Source organism: Amphiprion ocellaris, chromosome 7 (assembly GCF_022539595.1).
Source record: "Amphiprion ocellaris isolate individual 3 ecotype Okinawa chromosome 7, ASM2253959v1, whole genome shotgun sequence".
NCBI lineage: Eukaryota > Metazoa > Chordata > Actinopteri > Pomacentridae > Amphiprion > Amphiprion ocellaris.
This window is the reverse complement of record NC_072772.1, coordinates 37,877,576-37,901,367: the sequence shown is the minus strand read 5'-3', so window position 1 is coordinate 37,901,367 and position 23,792 is coordinate 37,877,576. Positions and strand designations below refer to the sequence as shown.

The window sequence follows — 23,792 nt, the reverse complement described above, 5'->3', positions numbered from 1 at the left end:
GATTTTGAATTCTATTCTACATTTCACAGGAAGCCAATGAAGAGAAACCAGCATAGGAGGAATATGATCTCTCTTGCTAACTATCGTCAGTACTCTGGCTGCAGCCCTACACTGCACTACACTAACACTGATTTAGCAAGTCTGAGTTCTGAACCGTGGCTTTGGTACCAATAAGCTGGTTTTGTGTAATAGCCTAAAACTGCCTCAGATTGTTGACTGTGGTCATAAAGACTTATTTACTGAGCATTGAGAAACCTACTTCTTGGAAAAAAAGAAAAGCATATGAATAACATAAAATGATATGATATAGAATAATAATTATAAATACAGTGATGTTACTTTGAACAGGTGAATGATCAGGGAGCCTCTGTCACTCAGGTTGTCTACAATCTGGAAGTTACTGATGTAACGATGCACTGAATTGGACAGCTGGACACACACATAAACAGAGTCAGCTGTTAGCTAGTTAGCAACGCCGCCGTCCTAAACATGCGATCATTCATGTCTCATCCACTAGAAGGTCATTATCATGATGTAGTAAACTTTCTACAAACTTTTATTTAAAATACTACATTCATTTTAAAGACACTTAAATACACCATTGACACAAGCTTTCAGATTTTTCTGCACTAGCACTAGAAGGTGATTACCATCTCCAGGTCAGAGTTTTCTGGGGTGAATCCAGTTGGTAGACTGATATCAAGAACCACCATCCTGACGTCTCTGGGTCCTAGAGCCCTGCTGTGAATGAGAAAAAGAACAGCACTGACAAAGGGCACGATGACTATACGACTATAATCAGCTGCTGTCACATTGTTCATGTAAAGGCATAACGTACAATCAGTCACTGATCAGATTAAAGTCTTTGAGCATGTGAGCAGCAGCATTTTAAAATGAGTCTGAAAGAAAAACCAGAGGAATCAGTCTTTACTGAGGCACACCAAGAATCCATGAAGAACTACCTGCAGCAGCAGACCAACAGATGTTCTTCCACAGAGCTCTGACATCGTTTGTACTTCAAATACTATATTTATTGTATTATGAACTCTTATCATGCTCTATTTTTATTGCAAATAACACCGATTTGCACTTTATTGTAAATATTAACAGTTTTTTAAGCTCACCTCTGTAAATACCAGCATTTTAGGCAGATTTGGGATGTCTGTTGCATGCTCATTCGCACAGTGGCCCTCTATCTTCTATGTAACACGTGAGCTCATGCATACCTTGAATCTCCCTAAGGGAATGAATAAAGTACCTATCAGATAATGTACAGAGTGTCAGTCCACAGAGGAACTGGCACAAGATATTTTGAACTACCCAAAGCTGTGAAACTGTGCCCTGCAATTTGTAATAAGGTAGTCGATATTGCTGCCGATCTAACATTTTGCACAGTCGTGTACACGTATAACAACAACAACTACTTGATCTTGTCTGACTTTTCTACATCTGCTGGAGGCTTTTCTGGTCCGGGACAGCAGCAAAGCATTAATTAATGTACAGCTGTATATATTATATGGTGGGCTAGAGCGTATGTAATAGTGTATTTGATGTAATTATGCTCCAACGTGTTATTTTGATCTTAACAATAATGTATTCATTTGATCTTAACAAAAATAATACGAACAAAAAGTCCCTGAAGATGAGCACACACAGTCCTTGCATTGTGATGTATGCAAAACGTATGCTAATTGTAACAGCTGATTGTAATAGGTCACAACCCGTGGTCGTCTTTCCCTGTACTGGAAAGAAAACCACGTGTAAGAGGCACAGAGGAGAAAACAACAAACAAACATAAGAGGAAAAGCAGACAGTAGCGTATAAGTATTGTACTCATAAACAAAGCCCTTAGCGGCAAGGTCTTTGTGATATTTCTGAAATACATTTAGAATGGATTGTTGCGGTTTCAGCACGCCATGAAAGTGAGACTCGAATGAGGTCAGTCTTGGTTAGTAACCCCATACTCCATTCATGTCATTCTACAACATTCTACAAGTCCATTCTTATGTATCGTGATAATACCTCTAGTATTCCTTGTCCATTTCCTCGAGCCTCTACTTCCAAATCAAGATTAGCAGGCAACTGCGAACAGAGAAGAAGATTGTCTGTGAAATGCTGTGCATTATTATGTAATTAAATTGGAGATATTAATTGATAAAGGAGGTATATTTTCTGCTCTATGTTTCACTGATAATGTTTGCATTGCTAGTTCTCAAATGGTTGTTGTAGGAGTTTCTTTTTTTTTTTTTTTGGTTTGTTTGTGTTTGTTGTAGGAGTTTCAGGCACCCCATAAGTAAATTAATTTTTGATCAAGTTTATGTTTCAAAAGCAGGATTAGATGTGCAACATTGTATGTGATTCTTGTAGGAACACTTTTGAGTGTGATGGGAAGAGGCCTTGTTTGTCAATTAAATAGTGGTATTAATTGTAGTGCAGATTAGTTGTTTGTAGAAAAGAACAAAATCAGTTTAGTGTTTGAAATTAGGTAATGATTTTAAATGGTTAGATTGTGGAAAGTTTTAATATGAAAGACAGTTTTAGTGGTAATGACATAAAAGTATAGGAAAATCTTTTTGAGTTTGTTGTGTGGTATGAAGTCTGTGTTGCAGTGGTGTTGTTTCATTCATGTCATTCTACAACATTCTACAAGTCCATTCTTATGTATCGTGATAATACCTCTAGTATTCCTTGTCCATTTCCTTGAGCCTCTACTTCCAAATCAAGATTAGCAGGCAACTGCGAACAGAGAAGAAGATTGTTTGTGAAATGCATGTGGAAAAACTCTTTTTTTTCTTTTTCTAAATCAACAGTTGATAAAAGTCCAATGTCATTATACATTGCACTTGTAACTGCTAGTGCAGAACCTCAATAGAATCATTATCAAATCTGCCAGTTTCGTTCAGCTGTTTAGCTTCTTTTGTATTTAAGAGCACATTTAATAAAGGACTGAAATGCCAGACAAAGTTGGTGAAGAGTGGGTGAAGAAAATTACAAATTTAGCAGAAAAAAAGACAAACGTTTGTTTCTAGACATGGAAAAGACTCTTCCAGACCAAATGCAAATAAATATTAAGCACTAGTGTGTAAAACAGCAACTGCTTTCTAACACAACGGTCTCATAACATTTCCATGTCAGCTTGCTGTGGGTTCTTCTCCCCTGAAGCTTGTCAATTAATCCAATGAATTATTATTATTATTATTATTATGAGATCACTATACACAACAAGTCAGCCTAAAGGTAGAAAGCACTGAAAGATGTGCAGAAATTATATACCGACTAATCTCAGTTAGTGCAAATCACCCGTCAGGTGGGAGAAGTGCTCATCCCGCTTGTTCTTGGCTAAACAAATCATGATGAGGGGACACTCACCCAGTTGAGAAGATACACAGTGTTGTCCACAGCCACCAGGCTGACTTTTGCACCCGGGTCACCTCTGATCTGAAAGCTGAAGCTCTTCCCAGGCGCATAGTCTCTGCAAATGCCGTCCACTGGCCCGACTTTGAGCTGTAAGAGAAAATGAACACAGCAATAAACCAAACTTTTAATTATCCTGTCGGTTTGTACAACTTTTCTTGCTTGGTTTGCGTGGTTTACTTGAGCTTGACTCAGGTCAATATTGTAAAACTGAAATAGACAAAAGACAACAACAACAACAGAGAAAAGAAAATAAATCACTATACAAGCACTGATACATTCATGAACACAGCACGTATTAGACATGTACCGAACCCAACAGAAACCGTTCACCGACATATAACTCCAACTCTAACCCTCTAACCGCGAGTGAGGGTTCTCCAGGTAGGTATTTTCAGAGTGGCACGAGGTATGAAGGTGTCCCCGTTAAAGAACATGGCAGCCAGACTTTCCAGGTTAATGATGTTTATTGTTGTTGCAGATAACTCTGTGCTGCACTGTAGACAACTGTGGCTACTTGTGGATAACTGTGGCTAGCTGTGGTTCTGAAACATCACAAACAGGAATACTGAATCAGTCAGACATTCAGCATAAATGTAACCACAATAATAATTATACTATGAAACAGTAACACAAATGCACATAAACACAATAACGAAGGGCAAAATATTATGCATGGCTCAGCATTTCAATCACATGACGGTAGCAATGTAGCCAAACCCGCTCGGACAGACAACATGGTGGGCTAATTGCTAAGCTAACGTCCGTCCTGTAAAGTGTCGCTAAACGATCAACAAGTAACACTAAACAGTGCATAATCATGCTCTACTGGTGGAACACATGACCACTCACCTTCATCATTTACACACAGCAGGTTAAGGAAGAAAAAATGCAACATGCATCCAGTTCAGACATGTGCACAGGAGTGAACTAGCTCACAACTGTGCTGCAACATGGAGAAAAGCTACGTCACATACGAGGTGCGTTCAAGGACATTACGTTAAAAAACACAAACGTCCGATTAGCTCAACAAGGGAGGAAATACAACTATAACGCAACCCATACAACATCATGATCAAAATATGAGGGCTTTCTAACAACACTGTATGACATATTTCAACTACTTGACAAATTATAACAGAAACTTCTAACATGACATTTCTATTTGTGCTTATGTACATGTTTTACTCACAGACAAATAGTCTCCAAGGTAGCTTAGCTTAGCACAAAGACTGGAAACAGGTTAGAACTGTTAGCCTAGTTTAGCAAAGACTGGAAACAGGTGGAACTGTTAGCCTAGCTTAGCACAAAGACTGGAAACAGGTGGGAACGGTTAGCTTAGCTTAGCACAAAGACTGGAAAAAGGTTAGAACTGTTAGCCTAGGTTAGCAGAAAGACAAAACAGGTTAGAACTATTAGCCTAGCTTAGCACAAAGACGGGAATCGGGTGGGAACTGTTAGCCTAGCTTAGCAGAAAGACTGATAGCAGGTTAGAACTGTTAGCCTAGCTTACCACACAGACTGGAAACAGGTGGAACTGTTAGCCTAGCTTAGCACAAAGACTGGAAATAGGTTAGAACTGTTAGCCTAGTTTAGCAAAGACTGGAAACAGGTGGAACTGTTAGCCTAGCTTACCACACAGACTGGAAACAGGTGGAACTGTTAGCCAAGCTTAGCACAAAGACTGGAAACAGGTTAGAATTGTTAGCCTAGTTTCGCAAAGACTGGAAACAGGTGGAACTGTTAGCCTAGCTTAGCACAAAGACTGGAAACAGGTTAGAACTGTTAGCCTAGTTTAAGAAAGACTGGAAACAGGTGGAACTGTTAGCCTAGCTTAGCACAAAGACTGGAAACAGGTTAGAACTGTTAGCCTAGCTTAGCACAAAGACTGGAAACAGGTGGGAATGGTTAGCTTAGCTTAGCACAAAGACTGGAAACAGGTTAGAACTGTTAGCCTAGGGTAGCAGAAAGACAAAACAGGTAAGAACTGTTAGCCTAGGTTATCAGAAAAACAAAACAGGTTAGAACTGTTAGCCTAGGGTAGCAGAAAGACAAAACAGGTTAGAACGGTTAGCCTAGGTTTTCAGAAATACAAACAGGTTAGAACTGTTAGCCTAGGTTAGCAGAAAGACTGGAAACAGAGGAAAACAGCTCTCCTAGCTTAGCATAAAGACTGGAAATAGGTGGGAACTGTTAGCCTAGCTTACCACACAGACTGGAAACAGGTGGAACTGTTAGCCTAGCTTAGTACAAAGACTGGAAACAGGTGGGAACGTTAGCTTAGCTTAGCACAAAGACTGGAAAAAGGTTAGAACTGTTAGCCTAGGTTAGCAGAAAGACAAAAGAGGTTAGAACTATTAGCCTAGCTTAGCACAAAGACGGGAATCGGGTGGGAACTGTTAGCCTAGCTTAGCAGAAAGACTGATAGCAGGTTAGAACTGTTAGCCTAGCTTACCACACAGAATGGAAACAGGTGGAACTGTTAGCCTAGCTTAGCACAAAGACTGGAAATAGGTTAGAACTGTTAGCCTAGTTTAGCAAAGACTGGAAACAGGTTGAACTGTTAGCCTAGCTTACCACACAGACTGGAAACAGGTGGAACTGTTAGCCTAGCTTAGCACAAAGACTGGAAACAGGTTAGAATTGTTAGCCTAGTTTCGCAAAGACTGGAAACAGGTGGAAGTGTTAGCCTAGCTTAGCACAAAGACTGGAAACAGGTTAGAACTGTTAGCCTAGTTTAAGAAAGACTGGAAACAGGTGGAACTGTTAGCCTAGCTTAGCACAAAGACTGGAAACAGGTTAGAACTGTTAGCCTAGTTCAGCAAAGACTGGAAACAGGTGGAACTGTTAGCCTAGCTTAGCACAAAGACTGGAAACAGGTGGAAATGGTTAGCTTAGCTTAGCACAAAGACTGGAAACAGGTTAGAACTGTTAGCCTAGGGTAGCAGAAAGACAAAACAGGTAAGAACTGTTAGCCTAGGTTATCAGAAAAACAAAACAGGTTAGAACTGTTAGCCTAGGGTAGCAGAAAGACAAAACAGGTTAGAACGGTTAGCCTAGGTTTTCAGAAATACAAACAGGTTAGAACTGTTAGCCTAGGTTAGCAGAAAGACTGGAAACAGAGGAAAACAGCTCTCCTAGCTTAGCATAAAGACTGGAAATAGGTGGGAACTGTTAGCCTAGCTTAGCAGAAAGACTGGAAACAGAGGAAAACAGCTACCCTAGCTTAGCATAAAGACTGGAAACAGGTTAGAACTGTTAGCCTAGGTTAGCAGAAAGACAAAACAGGTTAGAACTGTTAGCCTAGTTTAGCAAAGACTGGAAACAGGTGGGAACTGTTAGCTTAGCTTTGCACAAAGGCTGGAAACAGGTTAGAACTGTTAGCCTAGTTTAGCAAAGACTGGAAACAGGTGGAACTGTTAGCCTAGCTTAGCACAAAGACTGGAAACAGGTGGGAACGGTTAGCTTAGCTTAGCACAAAGACTGGAAAAAGGTTAGAACTGTTAGCCTAGGTTAGCAGAAAGACTGGAAACAGGTTAGAACTGTTAGCCTAGCTTCGCAGAAAGACTCGAAACATGAAAATAGCTACCCTAACTCAGCATAAAGACTGGAAAGAGGTTAGAACTGTTAGCCTAGCTTAGCATAAAGACTGCAAACAGAGGACCATGTTACCCATGAGCCTCTTCTCCTGGCTGCCTCAGACCCACATTAAACATGACCCTCTGCTCATGGCTGATTCAGAACCATGTTACCCATGATCCTCTGCTCCTGGCTGTCTAAGAACAACGTTACCCATGAGCCTCTGCTCCTGGCTGCCTCAGAACCATGTTACCCATGAGCCTCTGCTCCTGGCTGGCTCAGAGACACGTTACCCATGAGCCTCTGCTCCTGGCTGCCTCAGAACCACGTTACCCATGAGCCTCTGCTCCTGGCTGCCTGAGAACCACGTTACCCATGAGCCTCTGCTCCTGGCTGCTTCAGAACCACGTTACCCATGAGCCTCTGCTCCTGGCTGCCTCAGAACCACATTACCCATGAGCCTCTACTATGATAATAATATGAGACAAAAAATGAACAAACTGAATAATAAAATAGCCATGAAAACATGCAAAATGACCCCTAAAGTCACTAAAGTAACAATATGAGACAAAAAATGAACAAACTGAACCAAAATAGCCATAAAAACGTGCAAAATGACCACTAAAGTCACTAAAGTAACGATATGAGGCACAAAATGACCAAACTGAAGCAAAAATATTCATAAAGAGATAAGAAATGACCACTAAAGTCACTAAATTAACAACATGAGACAAATAAATGACCAAAATGACACCAAAATATCCATATAAAGATGAAAAATGAGCACTAAAGTCATTAATGTCCAGCTGTAATATTCTATGTAATATTCTGCAGTATTTCAGTTGTAGTATCCATCATTTACTGCAGTATTTTAAATGTAGTATTCAGTATTTATTGCAGTATTTAACCTATAGTGTCCATCATTTACTGCAGTATTTATCTGGAGTACAGTATATAGAGACGTTGTGATCCAAACTCCAACCAGCTGGCGGCGCTAAGGAGGCACACTTCACTGTTTACCAACCGATAAAACAATGAAAGAAGAAGAGCCGCGGATGCAAAGAATCTTGGGAAATTAAAAGTCGAGCACTAAACAGGAAATAAATGGTTGTGTGGTTGTTGTTTGTTGTTTGTTGTTGTTCAGGGCAGTTTTCATGTTTGCTTGAGGACAAAACTTGGAGACAGTTGTGTGATGAAGATAAAACCATGACAGAGACTAACGGAGGAGTTGAACTAAAGCTGTTTAAACTGTGGGTGTTAATGGGACTGATGATGTCACACTCCCTGTGTCTGAGGACTGTGCCTCCTAGTGGATGATCGCTGAGACCCTACCCCTAACCCCTGGACAGAGCTCCAAAACCTGCAGTGGTTAACTGTCCAGACCCCACCTCCTTTACAGATCGGCTCAACACCTTCTTCACTCAGTTTAACAGCAGCAGCACATCCATCACCTGGACCTGCCCACCCTCCATCTCTCCCCAAGAAGAAGCCCTCACCATCGACGAGCAGCTGGTGACCTCCATCCTGAGCAGATCAACCTTCACAAGGCCTCTGGACCTGACAGGCTCAAAGGCAGGTGCTCAGAGACTGCTGCACTCAGCTAGGTGGAGGCCTCACCAGACTCTTCCAGCTCCTTTTGGACTCCAGGTGTGTCCCTAATCTGTGGAAGGAATCTATCATCATCCCCATTCCCAAAAAAACTCACTCTAAAGAGCTGAAGGACTACAGACCAGTGGCCTGACCTCTGTGTTGTGTAAGTGCATGGAACGAGTGGTAGGGAACTACCTGTCAGATATGCTGACACACAAACTGGACCCCTTCAATTCACCTATAAGGCAAAACATGGAGTAGAGGATGCAAGCCTCTCACTTTTAGACACTGTCACCAAACAGCTGGACTCTGCACACCCCCACACCAGGATTTTATTCATGGACTTCTACCCTGCTTTTAATACTGTCCACACAGACACCCACTGCACCACCTCTCACAGCTTCAGGTTCACCCCACACTCATCTTATGGATTCAGAGTTTTTACATGACAGGCCACAGCAGGTGTTTTTCAATGGTTTTATGTCCAGCAAGTTGATTTTAAAGGTTGTTTTTATCCCCCATTCTCTTCTCTGTGTACACCAACAGCATTTCCTGTACCAGTGAAGGAATGACTCTTTTTAAATATGCTGATGACACCTGGAGGCTCACCTGCCGGCTCACCTGCCGGCTCACCTGCTGGACAGCGCTGCTCTGACCTGTTACCAGCAGACAGTCAACAACCTGGTCCAAGCTTTTCATAAGAACTCGCTTGAGCTGAACATCTCAAAAACAAAGGAATTGTGCTGTGGGGACAGAGCTAAATCTGTGACGCCTCTTTTTATACCCCTCAATATCCAGGATCAGTCTGTGGAGCAGGTTGAAGTTTTTAAGTATCTGGGAACAGAGATCGTCGCCAGCTTGTCGTTTGGGAATCAGGCTGATTCAGTTTATAAAAAAGCACAGCAGCACCTTCACCTGCTGAGGAAACTGAATACTTTTAATGTCAGCAGAAGCATTTTAACCCTGGTTTATACCTCACTCATTGAATCCATCCTCATGTTCAACATTTCATCCTGGTACCGCTCCCTCTCCACTAAAGCCTAAACTCTCCCATATTGTCAATGAGGCCAGCAAAATCATTGGTTCACCACAAACTTATATCTCTGAACTGTTTAACCACTGTGTCATCAGGAAAGCCTCCCTGATCCCAGAGGACTCCTCTCACCCCTTCCATCACTCCTTCCAGTTACTGCCATCATCAGGCAGATGTTACAAAGTCCCAGTGGTCTGCAAAAACATCTAAAAAAATCCTTTATTCCCACTGCAATAAGCACCCTGAACAAAATGAAATAAGACACTGAGCACTACATATTTATTTTTATCAGCTGCTGTTTCTTTTTAACATTTCTTTTAGACATCTACTTTGTGAGCTTGTGTTTTCAGTGTGTTTATATGTGTTCTTTTTATTGTTGGAGACTGTCAAAGAAGAATTTCTGTCACCATTTGGGACAGACAATAAAGTTTATCTATCCTCATTATTGGAGCATTATGTTTTATTTGCATGGATGTGGTTCCTGTTGTGGCCCTCAGGCAGACAGACATAATGATGAAAGATAGCTTAGTTTGTTTTAGAGGAGGTTCTTTCATTCAGGATAGAAACAAAGACTTCACAGCACATTTCCACAGCAGTGAGATGTCCTCTGGTTCAACACAACACGATTCACTACAGTCACACACATTCACATTTAGAAAACTGTACAAGTGGTTGGAAATGCACAGAAGAAGTCCTATTTATAAAGTATATCTAATAAATCTGACTGAAAGTTTCATGACAGATGATAAAACAGATGAACTTCTTTCCTTTTCTGACAGATGCAGGTGAGGGCAGTGTCATACTCGTTTTATTTACAGGAATATTTTCTGGACTATCTGGAGAAGAGACAGGAAACAGCAGAGCATTGTTTACCAACACATTATATTTTTCTTTTTCCATAAATCACAACAATCAATGACAAAATAAAACAGAATGTTTACGGTCAGTAATAAAACTTCTAGAACATCGTCCCACTCCCACACCTGGACTGTTTTTTGTTTGAATCTGGATAAAAACACTCTGCAAAAGTTTTGATAAATTCAGTCCTCTACTGCTGAATATGAACCTAGAAATCTATTTTTCAGAGGTTAGAAGGCAGTTCCTGTGCTTTGATGCTGCTGGGGAGAGGCAGAGTAATCTGATTACTGACCACCTGGATGTAAACTCAACAATGATCATCACATGTAAACTTTAGTTTGTTGTGCTGCTGGAATCATAAAGTATTTTATTACATCACTAACATACGGAGGTTTAAAATCAACACATTATGCCGCTGGCTCACATGCTTCCACCACAGACCTGATCTGCTCTGCCTGTCTGAACAGCGCCCCCTACACTTCCTGTTTAGTTTCTACAAGGGTTCAAACCTGAAGTAAACCTCCACTTAGAGTGGACGAGCTGCGAACCAGGACTGAGTGAGCTCCAGGTTTGTTTCCCTCATCAGAATCTAAGCAGGAAGAACCGGATTCAGAAGAGCAGAATCAGATCAAGTCTGTGTTAAAAAATGTCCTAAACTGGAGCTTATTTCCAACCAGTCTGTGGTGTCCATGGCAACCGGTCCATCAGGTTACTCGGACACTCGGACCCGGAAAGTGACGCGACCCAGATACTTGTCCCGATCGTCGCTGTTACGCAGGTTGGAACCCTCAACTTTACACTCCACCGTCTGCTCCACATTGTAGTCCTCTTTCCTCAGCAGCAGCTTGACGGCCACCAGCGGCTGGACGTAGTCCGGCTGGAAGCAGAGACACGTCCAGGAAATGAGAAGAACTCTGACAGACATGACTCAAAATAACACAATCACAGCAAACACCAGCATTCACACACAAACATAACATGATGACATCCATAATTAATATGTATATTAATTAGGGTTAGGGCCACTTCTAACCTGATGTATGGGTCACTCCCAGTGTTGTGTTTATTTCTAGCACTGTGTTCTTTGGACAAATTCAGTCCGGTGTGGACAGAGAGATGCACTCCTTTAATCTGATGGTGTTTAGTCTCATGATTCTCTAAAAGTTACGAAGTCCGAACATCTACTGCAGCAGCCACATTTACTGCACATGTATGGTGCAGGACGTCACGCCTTATAGAGGATTTACTGTCTCAAGGGTTACTTATTGTTTCCTCTTTTCTCTGTATTTACTGATTAAAAAAGAAACGATCTGTACATTTCAAGCTTGTTCCATTTAAATGCATCATAATAACAAACTGACAGACAGGATTTACTCACATGAGCCTTCTTCCCATAGTAGGGAAAAAACATTTTATCCAGACGGCCTTCAGGAGGGAAGTACTGCATCTGTAGAGGAGTATCTCTCTACCAGAGAGCAGACGGTTTTAGATGTGGTTATTAGAATAATACAACAGATACTTAGACCATCTAATAACACGCTCACATGCTAACTGCTATATGAGGATGTGTGTTTTCCTCAGAGCTTCAGGTGAGCTACCTTGGCAGTACAGTTGATGAAGGGATCTCCCTCTGGCTTCAGGCCAATCACCTGCAAACACACCGCTGTTATTATTTATGCATTGTGAAAAAGAGTCTCAGGTATGTTTACCTGCAGGGTAACCATAGCAACAGCTGAGAATACCGTAAAAGCATGAGCAGACAGAACAAAGCCAAACGTGTTCTTTGAGGTTTCATTAAGGGTTCTACTGACCCGATTCATCTTGATAATGATGCAGGGTTTCCCCTCTTCGAACCCGAAGCTGCCGTCGGGCAGACCGGAGCACTGACGCAACATACTGCGTTTAAACTGACAGACTTTCTTTACAGGCTCGTGATCCTGTTCAGTGTATTCACCAACCAGACACAAGTCATTCTGCTCCTGGATGCTGTCGTTGTAATCTGAGGAAACACAGGAAGAACAATTGGGAGCAATCTGAGCACCATCAGAGGAGAGCTGCTGGGTTATTACTCTGATACAGACATGGTGGAGGTATGTGACGATCAGCGTTGGTCTGTCTGTCCGTCTGTCCATCTGTCCATCTGCCGTTACCAACACTACTCAAAAACAGACCAACGGATTTGGATCAAATTTTCATTGAAGGTCAGAAATGACACAAGGACCAAGTGATTAGATTCTGGCAGTGATGCGGCTTAAAGTCTGGATCCACGGATTAGTTAGATTTCTGTATCATTGCCAGATAGTGGCACAGCGTCACTGTTACCGTGACAACCAGTGAACACTACATCAGCTGATTGTGATCCTACTACAAATCCACCGCTGTGGACTTATCCGTTAGAAATGATACAAGGAACAACTGATTAAATTGTGGGGGTGTTTCTGAATCCCATCAATATTTAGGTCACGTGATCCGGTATCCGTACATAACGTACACATTCAGAACACACTCCTGTGCTCAGAGCAAGGTCATTTAGTTTGTGGGTACATCTATATTAACTGTGATTCCTGATCATCAATAACTAAGAAATAAATGCTACATTTCTGACATGTGGGGGAATGAGCAGCCTTGGAGGAGGACTGAGCTCTCTGAGGGCTTTTCTAGTTGTTCCATTCCATCATACACACTGATTTAAATTAGTGTTCTTTTATCAGTTTCTCTAGACTGTACACGTGGGATGAACTGTTAAAGAGAATGGAGCTTTTATTTTTATATATATATATATATATATATATATATATATATATATAAAATTAGTGGTGGGACGGGATCAAAAAAATTTATCTAATTAATTACAGGCTTTGTAATTAATTAATCGCAAGTAATTGCAGTTTTGTCAAATAGCAATATCTGACACAATAAGTGAAGTTTTTCAATTCAAATAAAATTGTGGTTGACGGTTGAAATAATGAATAGACATATACGTATTTATAATTTAAAATTTATTTAACCCTTTGATGCATAACCTGGGTCAAAAGTGACCCAAATCCAATGGAAAATGGGTGTCTCCTGATGTGGTCTACGCATCAAAGGGTTAAAAAAAGGAAAATGGGACATATAGAAAAAAGTAATTTTGATGACTTTAAGCCTGAATTTAGTTGTTTTTTCCCCTGTATGGCACATAAAATCAGCATAAGTAGTTCAAGGAGCTTCAGAAAGTTGAAAATCCAGAGATTCATCCTGTTTTCATCTTTTTTGCGTCTGATAAATGGTGTCATTTTGATGGTTCTTTTTATACAAAAATTTTATAATTAAGTTATTAAAAGAGATATTTTTGTTGTTTAGGTTATTCCTCCTCCAAGGAGGCAGAGCCTCCACGGAGTAAACCACAAAAATGTTTCATTTCTATTTATCTGCATTTTTCATCTGTCTGCTACTTTCACAGATTACCACAAATCTAAGTGCAATTATAGCGATTTTAAGACTTTCTGTAAACTCAAGCACTGTCTAGAAAAGTCTAGAAACTGTCTAGAAAAGTGGTCTAATATGGGATGGCTCCACCGTTAGCCGTTAGCATGACTCATAGCTAACGTTACCTCTGGTGCTAAGAGCAACATGTTTTACATTGAGGTGATACCGTCGGCTTGAAGTGATGCAGTGATCAGAAAACTCTTTGTTGTACAATTTACACACAACCAGGCTTTTATCCAAGCTGCCATCGGGAAGATTTTTTAAAGGAAAATTTCTGCTCAGCAAGCTCAATCTCGTCTTCCTTCACTGTTCACCAGTGCCTGACTTCATTCAGTACTTCCTGTGCTTCTTCTTCATGGCTACAAACAGACTTTAGGTTCATTACCGCCACCTACTGGGCTGGAGTGTTCATCAGAGTTACCGGTGTGCCAGAAATGAGGGAACTGAGGAGGGTGCAAGTAATAACGCTATAATTTTTTAACGCGTTATTTTCGATGTCTTTAATTAATCGAAATTAACGCGTTAAGGCCCCAGCCCTAATATATATGCACACACATATATATATATATACACACACACACACATATATATATATATACACATATATATGCTGTATATATATATATATATATATATATATATATATATATATATATATATATATATATATATATATATATATATATATATATACAGCGTATATGTAACAGAGGTTGAAGGACAGCCTTCATTCCTCTCAGAATTAATACCTTACCTTGCACACACATACTAAAACAGGGAATGCTCTCTGTCTCTGATGTACAAAGCTGAAGGTAGATAAAGATAATTCAATCAGCCCACAAACATCTGGATGGTACATCTGGAAAATACAGCACTTCTCACCTCTGAACGGTGAGAAGTGCTGCGGAACTGGTGTTTCTAAACTAATCAATTCATCTACTGGTGTTTCTAAACTAATCCATTCATCTACTGGTGTTTTTAAACTAATCCATTCATCTACTGGTGTTTTTAAACTAATCCATTCATCTACTGGTGTTTCTAAAGTTATCCATTCATCTACTGGTGTTTCTAAAGTCATCCATTCATCTACTGGTGTTTCTAAACTAATCCATTCATCTACTGGTGTTTCTAAACTAATCCATTCATCTACTGGTGTTTCTAAAGTCATCCATTAATCTACTGGTGTTTCTAAACTAATCCATTCATGTGTTTTGTCTCCTTTTATTTAGTTGAAGTGTTTAAACTACAGTGTAATAAAGTGGCAGACAGGACCTTCCTTCCTTCACTGAACCATGCCTTGACGTGTCCATGTGCATGTTGTGCACGTTGTACTCACACTGCAGCAGTTCGTGCAGCTGTTGGGTGTACTGATTGTAGTTTGTTGGGTCTGTGCGGTTGTAGGAGATTTCCAGTGCATGAGGACGAACCACTAAACCTGTAAGAAAAGAAATCTATAATCAATCATCAGACACTGGAAGGAGAACAATGGAACCGGGAAATAAATTATATGATGTCACTGTTGTCACAGCAACCACCATGCTATAAATAATATGCCAGTGGTGGTTTGGAAGGAAAGGCTTTTTGTTGTAATGATGATGATGATGATTATGATGATGATGATGATGATTATGCAGCTCGATTACAGAACCTTTATTTACCATTTGGCCAGCAACATAGTATGACTCCTGCTAGATTCCTTGATTAGTGGTACTATGACTCCTATACCTCCTTGATTAGTGGTACTATGACTCCTATACCTCCTGATTAGTGGTACTATGACTCCTTCTGTACCTCCTGATTAGTGGTACTATGACTCCTTCTAGACCTCCTGATTAGTGGTACTATGACTCCTTCTAGACCTCCTGATTAGTGGTACTATGACTCATTCTAGACCTCCTGATTAGTGGTACTATGACTCCTAGACCTCCTGATTAGTGGTACTATGACTCCTTCTAGACCTCCTGATTAGTGGTACTATGACTCCTTCTAGACCTCCCGATTAGTGGTACTATGACTCCTTCTAGACCTCCTGATTAGTGGTACTATGACTCCTATACCTCCTGATTAGTGGTACTATGACTCCTTCTAGACCTCCTGATTAGTGGTACTATGACTCCTTCTAGACCTCCCGATTAGTGGTACTATGACTCCTTCTAGACCTCCTGATTAGTGGTACTATGACTCCTATACCTCCTGATTAGTGGTACTATGACTCCTTCTAGACCTCCTGATTAGTGGTACTATGACTCATTCTAGACCTCCTGATTAGTGGTACTATGACTCCTTCTAGACCTCCCAATTAGTGGTACTATGACTGCCAGACCTCCTGATTAGTGGTACTATGACTCCTAGACCTCCTGATTAGTGGTACTATGACTCCTTCTAGACCTCCTGATTCCTGCTGACTCTGTGCTTCACTGGTTTTTAGTTGCTCACTGATCTTCCTGGATCTTTTTCCATCTTTGTCAAGTCTCTCAGTCACATTTTTCTCTTCCTCTGTTCAGTTCTTTTCCATGTGGAGCCATGATGCAAACATAGATAGGCCCAATCCATTGGTCCACAACTGAGAACGTTCTGCTGTTCTCAGCTCATTTTAGAACCATGTTCATCAGTTAGACTGACTGGAATCAAAGCTGGACTGGGTTTAGTTCTCTGAGATTCTAGTTTGGGGCTGAATTTTAAATTTTGTGTTTTTAAATTATCTGGTTCTGATTACTTATCTCTGCAGTTCTATTTAGAAATAATACAAATACTGAAAGGGTAACATTTAGAATGACTTTCAGTGACAGAGTTGTATTCGTGTTACATAGAATATGAAGATTGCCGAGTCTGACTGAAAACCCAAAGAACTGATTTTAATGCCAGAACTTCAACAGACAGAAGGTTCTTTTCCCAGGTGCTGACCTTTAAAGAGTGCAGAAGAAACCTCACCTGGACTAGAGACTCGGTCCTGATGACGGGGAACATTTTCATCTAGAGTCTGTAACATCACCCACATGGTGAGAGAAAACATTCCTGCTAGAAAGCCGTAGAACACGAGGTAGAACAGGAGGATGAGACCTGAAGGAAGCAATCAGACGTTATTTAAACACAGCAGTGGAAACGAGTACTACCTAAACACATTACTCTATTTAAGAAATACTACCTAAACACATTACTCTATCTAAGAAATACTACCTAAACACATTACTCTAAGAAATACTACATAAACACATCACTCTATCTAAGAAATACTACATAAACACATCACTCTAAGAAATAACACATAAACACATTACTCTATCTAAGAAATACTACCTAAACACATTACTCTAAGAAATACTACCTAAACACATGACTCTATCTAAGAAATACTACCTAAACACATTACTCTATCTAAGAAATACAACATAAACACATCACTCTATCTAAGAAATACTACATAAACACATCACACTATCTAAGAAAACTGCAAAACTATGCGTGCTGTAATACCACATATACTGCAGTATGTTATAGTACTTCACTGTGTATAAATACACGCTGTAATACCACATATACTGCAGTACATTGTACTACATCATAGTATACAAATGTAGAGTTCGGCCCGGTTCGGTTTTGTTGTCCAGCAGCAGGTGAAGCGGCCCGCTGAGTGCCGAGCCGAGCCGAGCGGCACCGAGTCGGGCCCGATCCCTCCTCCGGATGCGGCTCCGGACCGCTGGTTTGGTTCTGATCCTGGTTCTTACCCCAGCTGCTGGCGGTTCGGCCCAGGAACTCTCCGGTCCTCGGGTTGTAGATGAAATCCTTCCAGGAGCCTTTCTTCTCCTCCTTCTTCTCCTCCCTCTTGCTCTCCTTCTTCTGCTCCTTCTCCTCCGTTTTTTCCGCCGTTTTCTCCCCTTTCTTCTCCTCCGTGTTCTCATTTTTCTCCTCGGTCTTCTCCTCCTTCACCTCCTCCTTCACCTCCTCCTTCGCTGCATCCTTCTCATGTCTCGGCTCCTGGTTCTGCTTCTGGTTCTGCTGCTGCTTCTGGTCCTGATCCTGGTCCTGGTCCTGGTCCTGGTCCTGGTCCTGCTTCTGGTCCTGGTCCTGGTCCTGGTCCTGGTCCTGCTTCTGGTCCTGCTTCTGGTCCTGGTCCTGGTCCTGCTTCTGGTCCTGGTTCTGGTCCTGGGACGACATGCTGATGTTTCTGGTCGAACCGGGCTAATCACCGCTGAGCGCCAACAACTGAGTTAAACCGATCTGTGTGTTTGTCAGCGGAGCGCGCTCTCTGGCTGCGCGTGTACACACACGCACACACATACACACGCACACACTTGCCCACATACACGGACTGCTGCAGAACGAGACGCATGCGCAGCACGGAGACCCGGGGTGAGGGGCTGATGGAGGGAAGAGCTGAAGAGCTGCACTGAGATCATTCTGTTCTTTATAAGAGGATAATAATATAATAATAATATAATATAATATAATATAATATAATATAATATAATATAATATAATATAATATAATATAATATAATATAATATAATATAATATAACGTAATACAATGTAATACAATGTAAGATAGTATAATATAATAATATAAGACTATAAGAATACAGTATAACATAAAATATAACAAAATAATATACTGTAACATAATATAATATAATGATGGAGAGAAGAGCTGAAGAGCTGCACTGAGATCATTCTATTCTTTATAGGAGGATAATAATATAATAACATAATAATAGAATAATATAACATAATACAATATAAGATAGCATAATATAGTATAATATAATATAATATAAAAATACAATACAATAATATAATAATATAACATAATATAATATAATATAACGGTCGGTGGTGCCCAGGTTTCCATCTGTAGATCTTTACAGTTTTCTGTCACATATAATGTGAATCTTTGTGAACAAAAGGTAACAGCTGCTCTGAAATTATTTCACATCAAACTGAATCTGAAATTATATAATCACACCAGAGCTGACAGCCTGTCACATGACCACAGCAGCAGCTAGCCACTGGACAAGAGCAGGACGATGTCATGATGATGTCACGCTCACATGGAGGGAAACAGAAACGTGAGGAAGAAGAGGAGAGAAGGAGAGGAAGATGGATGGATGGATGGATGGATGGATGGATGGATGAATGATGGATAGATGGATGGATGGATGGAAGGATGATGATGGATGGATGGATGGATGAATGGATGGATGGATGGATGGATGGATGGATGGATGGATGGATGGATGGATGGATGGATGAATGGATGGATGATGGATGGATGGACTATAGAGAGGGATAGGGTTAGGAAACATGAGGAAGAGGAGAGGAGAGATCAGGGAGAGAAGGAGAGAAAACAAAGACTGCTGGTTCTGTGAGGTTCTAGGGTGGTCTACAGGGTTCACCAGGGTTCTCTAAGGTTCTACAAGATTCTGCTGGGTTCTCTGGAGCTGAATGGAGACAGCAGATACTTCAGACACAACTTTCATGAAACCTTCTTTGTTCTGTCGCACAGTAAATCTGTCAAAGTGAATAGCATGATGTCACTGTAGTCAATGGCCATGTGACATCATCAGATGACGTGTGACATCACACATCTACACAACATTTCCCAGACAGGAACATGCTGCCTTCTGTCTCTGTTCAGCTTCATTAACATGAGACTCATCCTGGAACACATGAGAGAAAATACATGTATGACCATTTATGATCATGTATGATCATGTATGATCAAGTAGGATTATGTATGATCATCTCTGATAAAATAAATCCTGCAGACAGCAGCCGTGTTCAGGATGCATAGAAGCAAGATTACTAACGGTACCTACTGCAGGACACCTTTCATTATAGTAGGATAATATAATATAATATAATATAATATAATATAATATAATATAATATAATATAATATAATATAATATAATATAATATAATATAATATAATATAATATAATATAATATAATATAATATTCAGGTTGATGACAGTATCTACAACAGAACATCATTCATCTAAAAATAAAAGGCAGAGTGAGGAGAATAACTGCAGCTTCATGTTCTGCTGTTGTCAGACTGATTTCTTGCTGCTTGTATGGAACCCAGGTTCTCATGTTTTAGTCCAGTTGGTGGAGAACAATCTGGGTTCTGTGGAGAACCGACGTGCTGCACTAAGCAGGAAGCTCTCTCTCCTCCGTCAGCAGGGGGAGGAGCCTCCAGCCGAGGATGCTGTCAGGTTGCCGTGGTTTCAGCCTCCTGCTTCTCCTGGTGACCGTCGTCGGGGATGTGTGTGTGCGCGGCTGAAGGGTGGATGAGTGAGAGATTGTGTGAGTGTGTGAGCCGTGGTTCTTCCAGCAGTGAGGATTCATGACATGAGGACGGAGGGAAAGAGGAAAGGAAGACAGGACGGCAGGAAGGAAGCAAGGAAGGAGGCACTGGAGGGTGGATGTGGATTAACATCGCCAGAAACGAATATCTCAGAGATGTCGTTTCCTCTGAGCTGCAGAGATCTGTGAGGACGACCAGACGATTCATCGCTTCATCTCTGCAGAGGAAGGACTGAAATAGGGAGGCAAGGAAACACTGAAGGAGACACTGAAGAAAACACTGAAGGAGACACTGAAGGAAACACTGAAGGAGACACTGAAGGAGACATGGAGGGAGTTTGAGTCCTCACTGATCCTCAGGTAAGCCTCCTCTCATCCAGCTTCACACCGTTTCTTTCTGTTGGTCGTCGTGCTGTCACTGTGCTCGCTAACAGTGTCAATAAAGTTTGTTTAAATCAAATCCTGGTAGAATCCCTCAACATGGCTGCTGCCTGGGATCAGAGAACAAAGTTCTAGAGTCCAACAGAAGTTGTTTAGATCCATCCGGCTCTACTTTAAGGAGATGTCTGGTAGAAAGGTAAACACACCTGAAGTGTTTCCATCCAGGGAGGGGCTCCAGTGGCTCCTGTCCAACATGATCAAATATTTATTGATATTTTCCCACTTCCACTGAGTTACAGTCACAGAAACAACCTGATCTTTTCCTGTATATTTTAGATTCAGACAGAATGGTTTGATTCTCACTTTTAGATTTGGAGAGTTCGTTTTTATCTGAGCTGCAAAAAAATGTATCTGATACGGATTTATGAGAGGATTCCAGTTTTAGTCTCAGAAGAATCACAGAAACGCCATGTCACAGAGAAGAAAGGTGTCTTCATCTCCTTCTTTCCTTTACTTATTTAATCTCCTCATTTCCTCTCCTTGTTTCATCTCCTTGTTTTCTTCCCTTGTTTCCTCTCCTTGTTTCCTTTCCTTATTTAATCTCTTTATTTAATCTCCTTGTTCCTTCTCCTTATTTAATCTCCTTGTTTCCTTTCCTTATTTAATCTCCTTGTTTCCTCTCCTTATTTAATCTCCTTGTTTCCTCTCCTTATTTGATCTCCTTGTTCTTTTCCTTGTTTCCTCTCCTTGTTTCCTTTCCTTATTTAATCTCTTTATTTAATCTCCTTGTTTCCTTTCCTTATTTCATCTCCTTGTTTCCTTTCCTTATTTAATCTCCTCATTTAATCTCCTTGTTTCATCTCCTTGTTTCCTTTCCTTATTTAATCTCCTTGTTTAATCTCCTTGTTTTCTTATTTAATCTTGTTTTCTTTCCTTATTTAATCTCCTTGTTTCCTTTCTTTATTTAATCTACTTGTTTAATCTCCTTGTTTAATCTCCTTGTTTCCTTTTCTTAATCTCCATGTTTCCTTTCCTTATTTCATCTCCTTGTTTAATCTCTTTGTTTCATCATCTTGTTTCCTTATTTCATCTCCTTGTTTCTGTTCCTTATTTAATCCCCTTGTTTCCTTTCCTTATTTAATCTCCTTGTTCATCTCTTTGTTCCCTTTCCTTATTTAATCTCCTTGTTTAATCTCCTTGTTTCCTTTCCTTAATTCATCTCCTTGTTTAATCTCCTTGTTTCATCTCCTTGTTTCCTTTACTTGTTTAATCTCCTTGTTTCCTTTCCTTATTGAATCTTCTTGTTTAATCTCCTTGTTTAATCTCCTTGTTTCCTTTTCATATTTAATCTCCTTGTTTCCTTTCCTTATTTAATCTCCTTGTTTCATCATCTTGTTTCCTTTCCTTATTTCATCTCCTTGTTTCTGTTCCTTATTTAATCTCCTTGTTTCATCTCCTTGTTTCCTTTCCTTATTTAATCTGCTTGTTTCATCATCTTGTTTCCTTTCCTTATTTCATCTCCTTGTTTCTGTTCCTTATTTAATCTCCTTGTCTCATCTCCTTGTTTCCTTTCCTTATTTAATCTCCTTGTTTCCTTTACTTATTTAATCTCCTTGTTTAATCTCGTTGCTTCCTTTCCTTATTTAATGTCCTTATTTAATCTCCTTGTTTCCTTTCCTTATTTATTCTGCTTGTTTGCTTTGTGTCATACATGCTGCAGTGCTCAGGCTAGGGTTAGTTAGGGTTCGGGTTAGTTAGGTTTCAGGTTAGTTAGGGTTAGTTAGGGTTCAGGTTAGTTAGGGTTAGTTAGGGTTCAGGTTATATAGGTTTCAGGTTAGTTAAGGTTAGTTAGGGTTCAGGTTAGTTAGGGTTATCCAAAGTTGTTTAAATCAATCCAACTGGACTTTAAGAAAGTTCGTTGAAGACGTTTCACCTCTCATCCAAGAGGCTTCTTCAGTTCTGGTGGTGGTTGATGTTGCCTCAGCTTATAACCTCTGTGAGGTGTGGTCAGTGCTATTCACATTCTGACAACCATTGCCAAGGCCCATCTGGCTCCTCAACGATGGTCGTTTGGAGCCAGGGAGTGACAAAGGGGGGTCGTTGACATGCGAGTTTCACCGAGCCCTCGTATGCTAATGGTGGTCATTAGTATGAGCCACTTTACATGAGTCATTCTGCTGAGTAGTTCTTTTGGGGAGTTTCAAAAGGACCTGACTGTAAATCGGCGAAAGATGATGTCGCAGACCACCCCCCTTGTTCAGAGACTGTTTCTCCACTTTGACATGGATGGCTTCTTTCACACCTCTCTCAAACCATCTGTCCTCCCTGTCCAAAATCTGAACATTGGTGTCCTGAAATGAGTGTCCCTCTTCCTTGAGGTGAAGGAAGACCACCGAATCCTGTCCTGATGAACTGGCTCTTCTGTGTTGAGCCATACGCTTGTTAAGTGGCTATTTGGTTTCCCCTATGTAGAGATCTGAGCATTCCTCGCTGCATTTAACTGCATACACCAGGTTGCTCTTCTGACTGTGTGGTGTGGGGTCTTTTGGGTGGACCAGTCTTTGTCTGAGGGTGTTATTTGGCTTAAAAAAGACAGGGATCTGGTGTTTGTTGAAGATCCTCCTCAGTTTTTCAGACAGTCCAGACACATACGGGATCACTATGTTGTTTCGCCTGTTCTTTTCTTCAGTCCTCACTGGGTTGTTCTCCTTTCTGGATCTTGTGTGAGCCTTCACAAAGATCCAATCTGGATATCCACAAGTTTTCAGTGCCCCTTTCAGGTGTTTGTGTTCTTTTTCCTGGCCTTGGGTACTGGTGGGTAACTTGTCAGCCCTGTGTTTCAGGGTCCTGATGACCCCTAGCTTGTGCTCCAGTGGACGGTGAGAGTCAAAAAGCAGGTACTGGTCCGTGTGTGTTGGTTTCCTGTATACCCCAACACTCAGACTTCTGTCCTCTTCTATGTGGACCTCACAATCCAAAAAGGGCAAACTGTTGTCTTTTACATCCTCTCTGGTGAACTTGATGTTGCTGTCTACAGAGTTGATGTGTTCGGTGAAAGTTTGCACCTCATGTATTCTGATCTTGACCCATGTGTCGTCCACGTATCAGAACCAGTGGCTCGGTGTTGCTCCGTTAAACGAGGTCAGGGCCCTGTGTTCCAC

The 23,792-nt window shown here is 40.8% G+C and overlaps 3 protein-coding genes across 6 annotated transcripts in view; 1 reads left to right on the top strand and 2 right to left on the bottom strand.

Annotated features, from left to right (window-relative positions):
• Positions 1–9: 9 nt before the first annotated feature.
• On the bottom strand, positions 10–4,364 carry LOC129349264 (complement C3 alpha chain-like). Of its 4 annotated transcripts, XM_055011939.1 has the most exons (6): positions 4,267–4,364; positions 3,370–3,504; positions 2,677–2,736; positions 2,023–2,082; positions 651–741; positions 10–429 (listed from the first exon to the last, which is right to left on the bottom strand). In XM_055011939.1, exons 1-5 carry the CDS (start codon positions 4,273–4,275, stop codon positions 700–702), a joined length of 306 nt encoding a protein of 101 aa, XP_054867914.1. In that variant the 5' UTR covers positions 4,276–4,364; the 3' UTR covers positions 10–429; positions 651–699. The 4 variants fall into 4 exon arrangements, 3 of the variants coding, with proteins under 3 accessions (XP_054867914.1, XP_054867915.1, XP_054867916.1); XM_055011940.1 differs by having other exon boundaries at positions 10–741; XM_055011941.1 differs by lacking the exons at positions 2,023–2,082; positions 2,677–2,736; positions 3,370–3,504; positions 4,267–4,364 and adding an exon at positions 1,125–1,638.
• Positions 4,365–10,145: 5,781 nt separating this feature from the next.
• LOC111568840 (sodium/potassium-transporting ATPase subunit beta-3-like) lies at positions 10,146–18,216 on the bottom strand. The gene is made up of 7 exons (XM_023270680.3): positions 17,668–18,216; positions 16,874–17,002; positions 15,279–15,377; positions 12,286–12,473; positions 12,073–12,123; positions 11,853–11,939; positions 10,146–11,351 (listed from the first exon to the last, which is right to left on the bottom strand). The coding sequence occupies exons 1-7, from the start codon at positions 18,095–18,097 to the stop codon at positions 11,184–11,186; spliced, it is 1,152 nt and encodes a 383-aa protein (XP_023126448.1). The 5' UTR covers positions 18,098–18,216; the 3' UTR covers positions 10,146–11,183.
• Positions 18,217–20,150: 1,934 nt separating this feature from the next.
• nyap2a (neuronal tyrosine-phosphorylated phosphoinositide-3-kinase adaptor 2a) overlaps positions 20,151–23,792 on the top strand; it is a 28,782-nt gene continuing 25,140 nt past the window's right edge. The window contains exon 1 of the mRNA XM_023270697.3: positions 20,151–20,610. The gene's annotated coding sequence lies outside the window, so the exon portion shown is untranslated. The remainder of the gene's footprint in view (positions 20,611–23,792) is intronic.

Bases quoted from the DNA above. Each gene is read 5' to 3' on its own strand.
- LOC129349264 (XM_055011940.1), bottom strand. The intron at 2,083-2,676 runs GTATTATCACGA...CTCTGTTCGCAG, and splicing joins ATGGACAAGGAATACTAGAG to TTGCCTGCTAATCTTGATTT. The intron at 742-2,022 runs GTATTATCACGA...TCTCATTCACAG, and splicing joins ATGGACAAGGAATACTAGAG to CAGGGCTCTAGGACCCAGAG.
- LOC111568840 (XM_023270680.3), bottom strand. From the start codon at position 18,097: ATGTCGTCCCAGGACCAGAACCAGGACCAGAAGCAGGACCAGGACCAG. The intron at 17,003-17,667 runs GTAAGAACCAGG...TGCTTCCTTCAG, and splicing joins CCGAACCGCCAGCAGCTGGG to GTCTCATCCTCCTGTTCTAC. The intron at 12,474-15,278 runs GTGAGTACAACG...GTGTTTCCTCAG, and splicing joins GCTGCACGAACTGCTGCAGT to ATTACAACGACAGCATCCAG.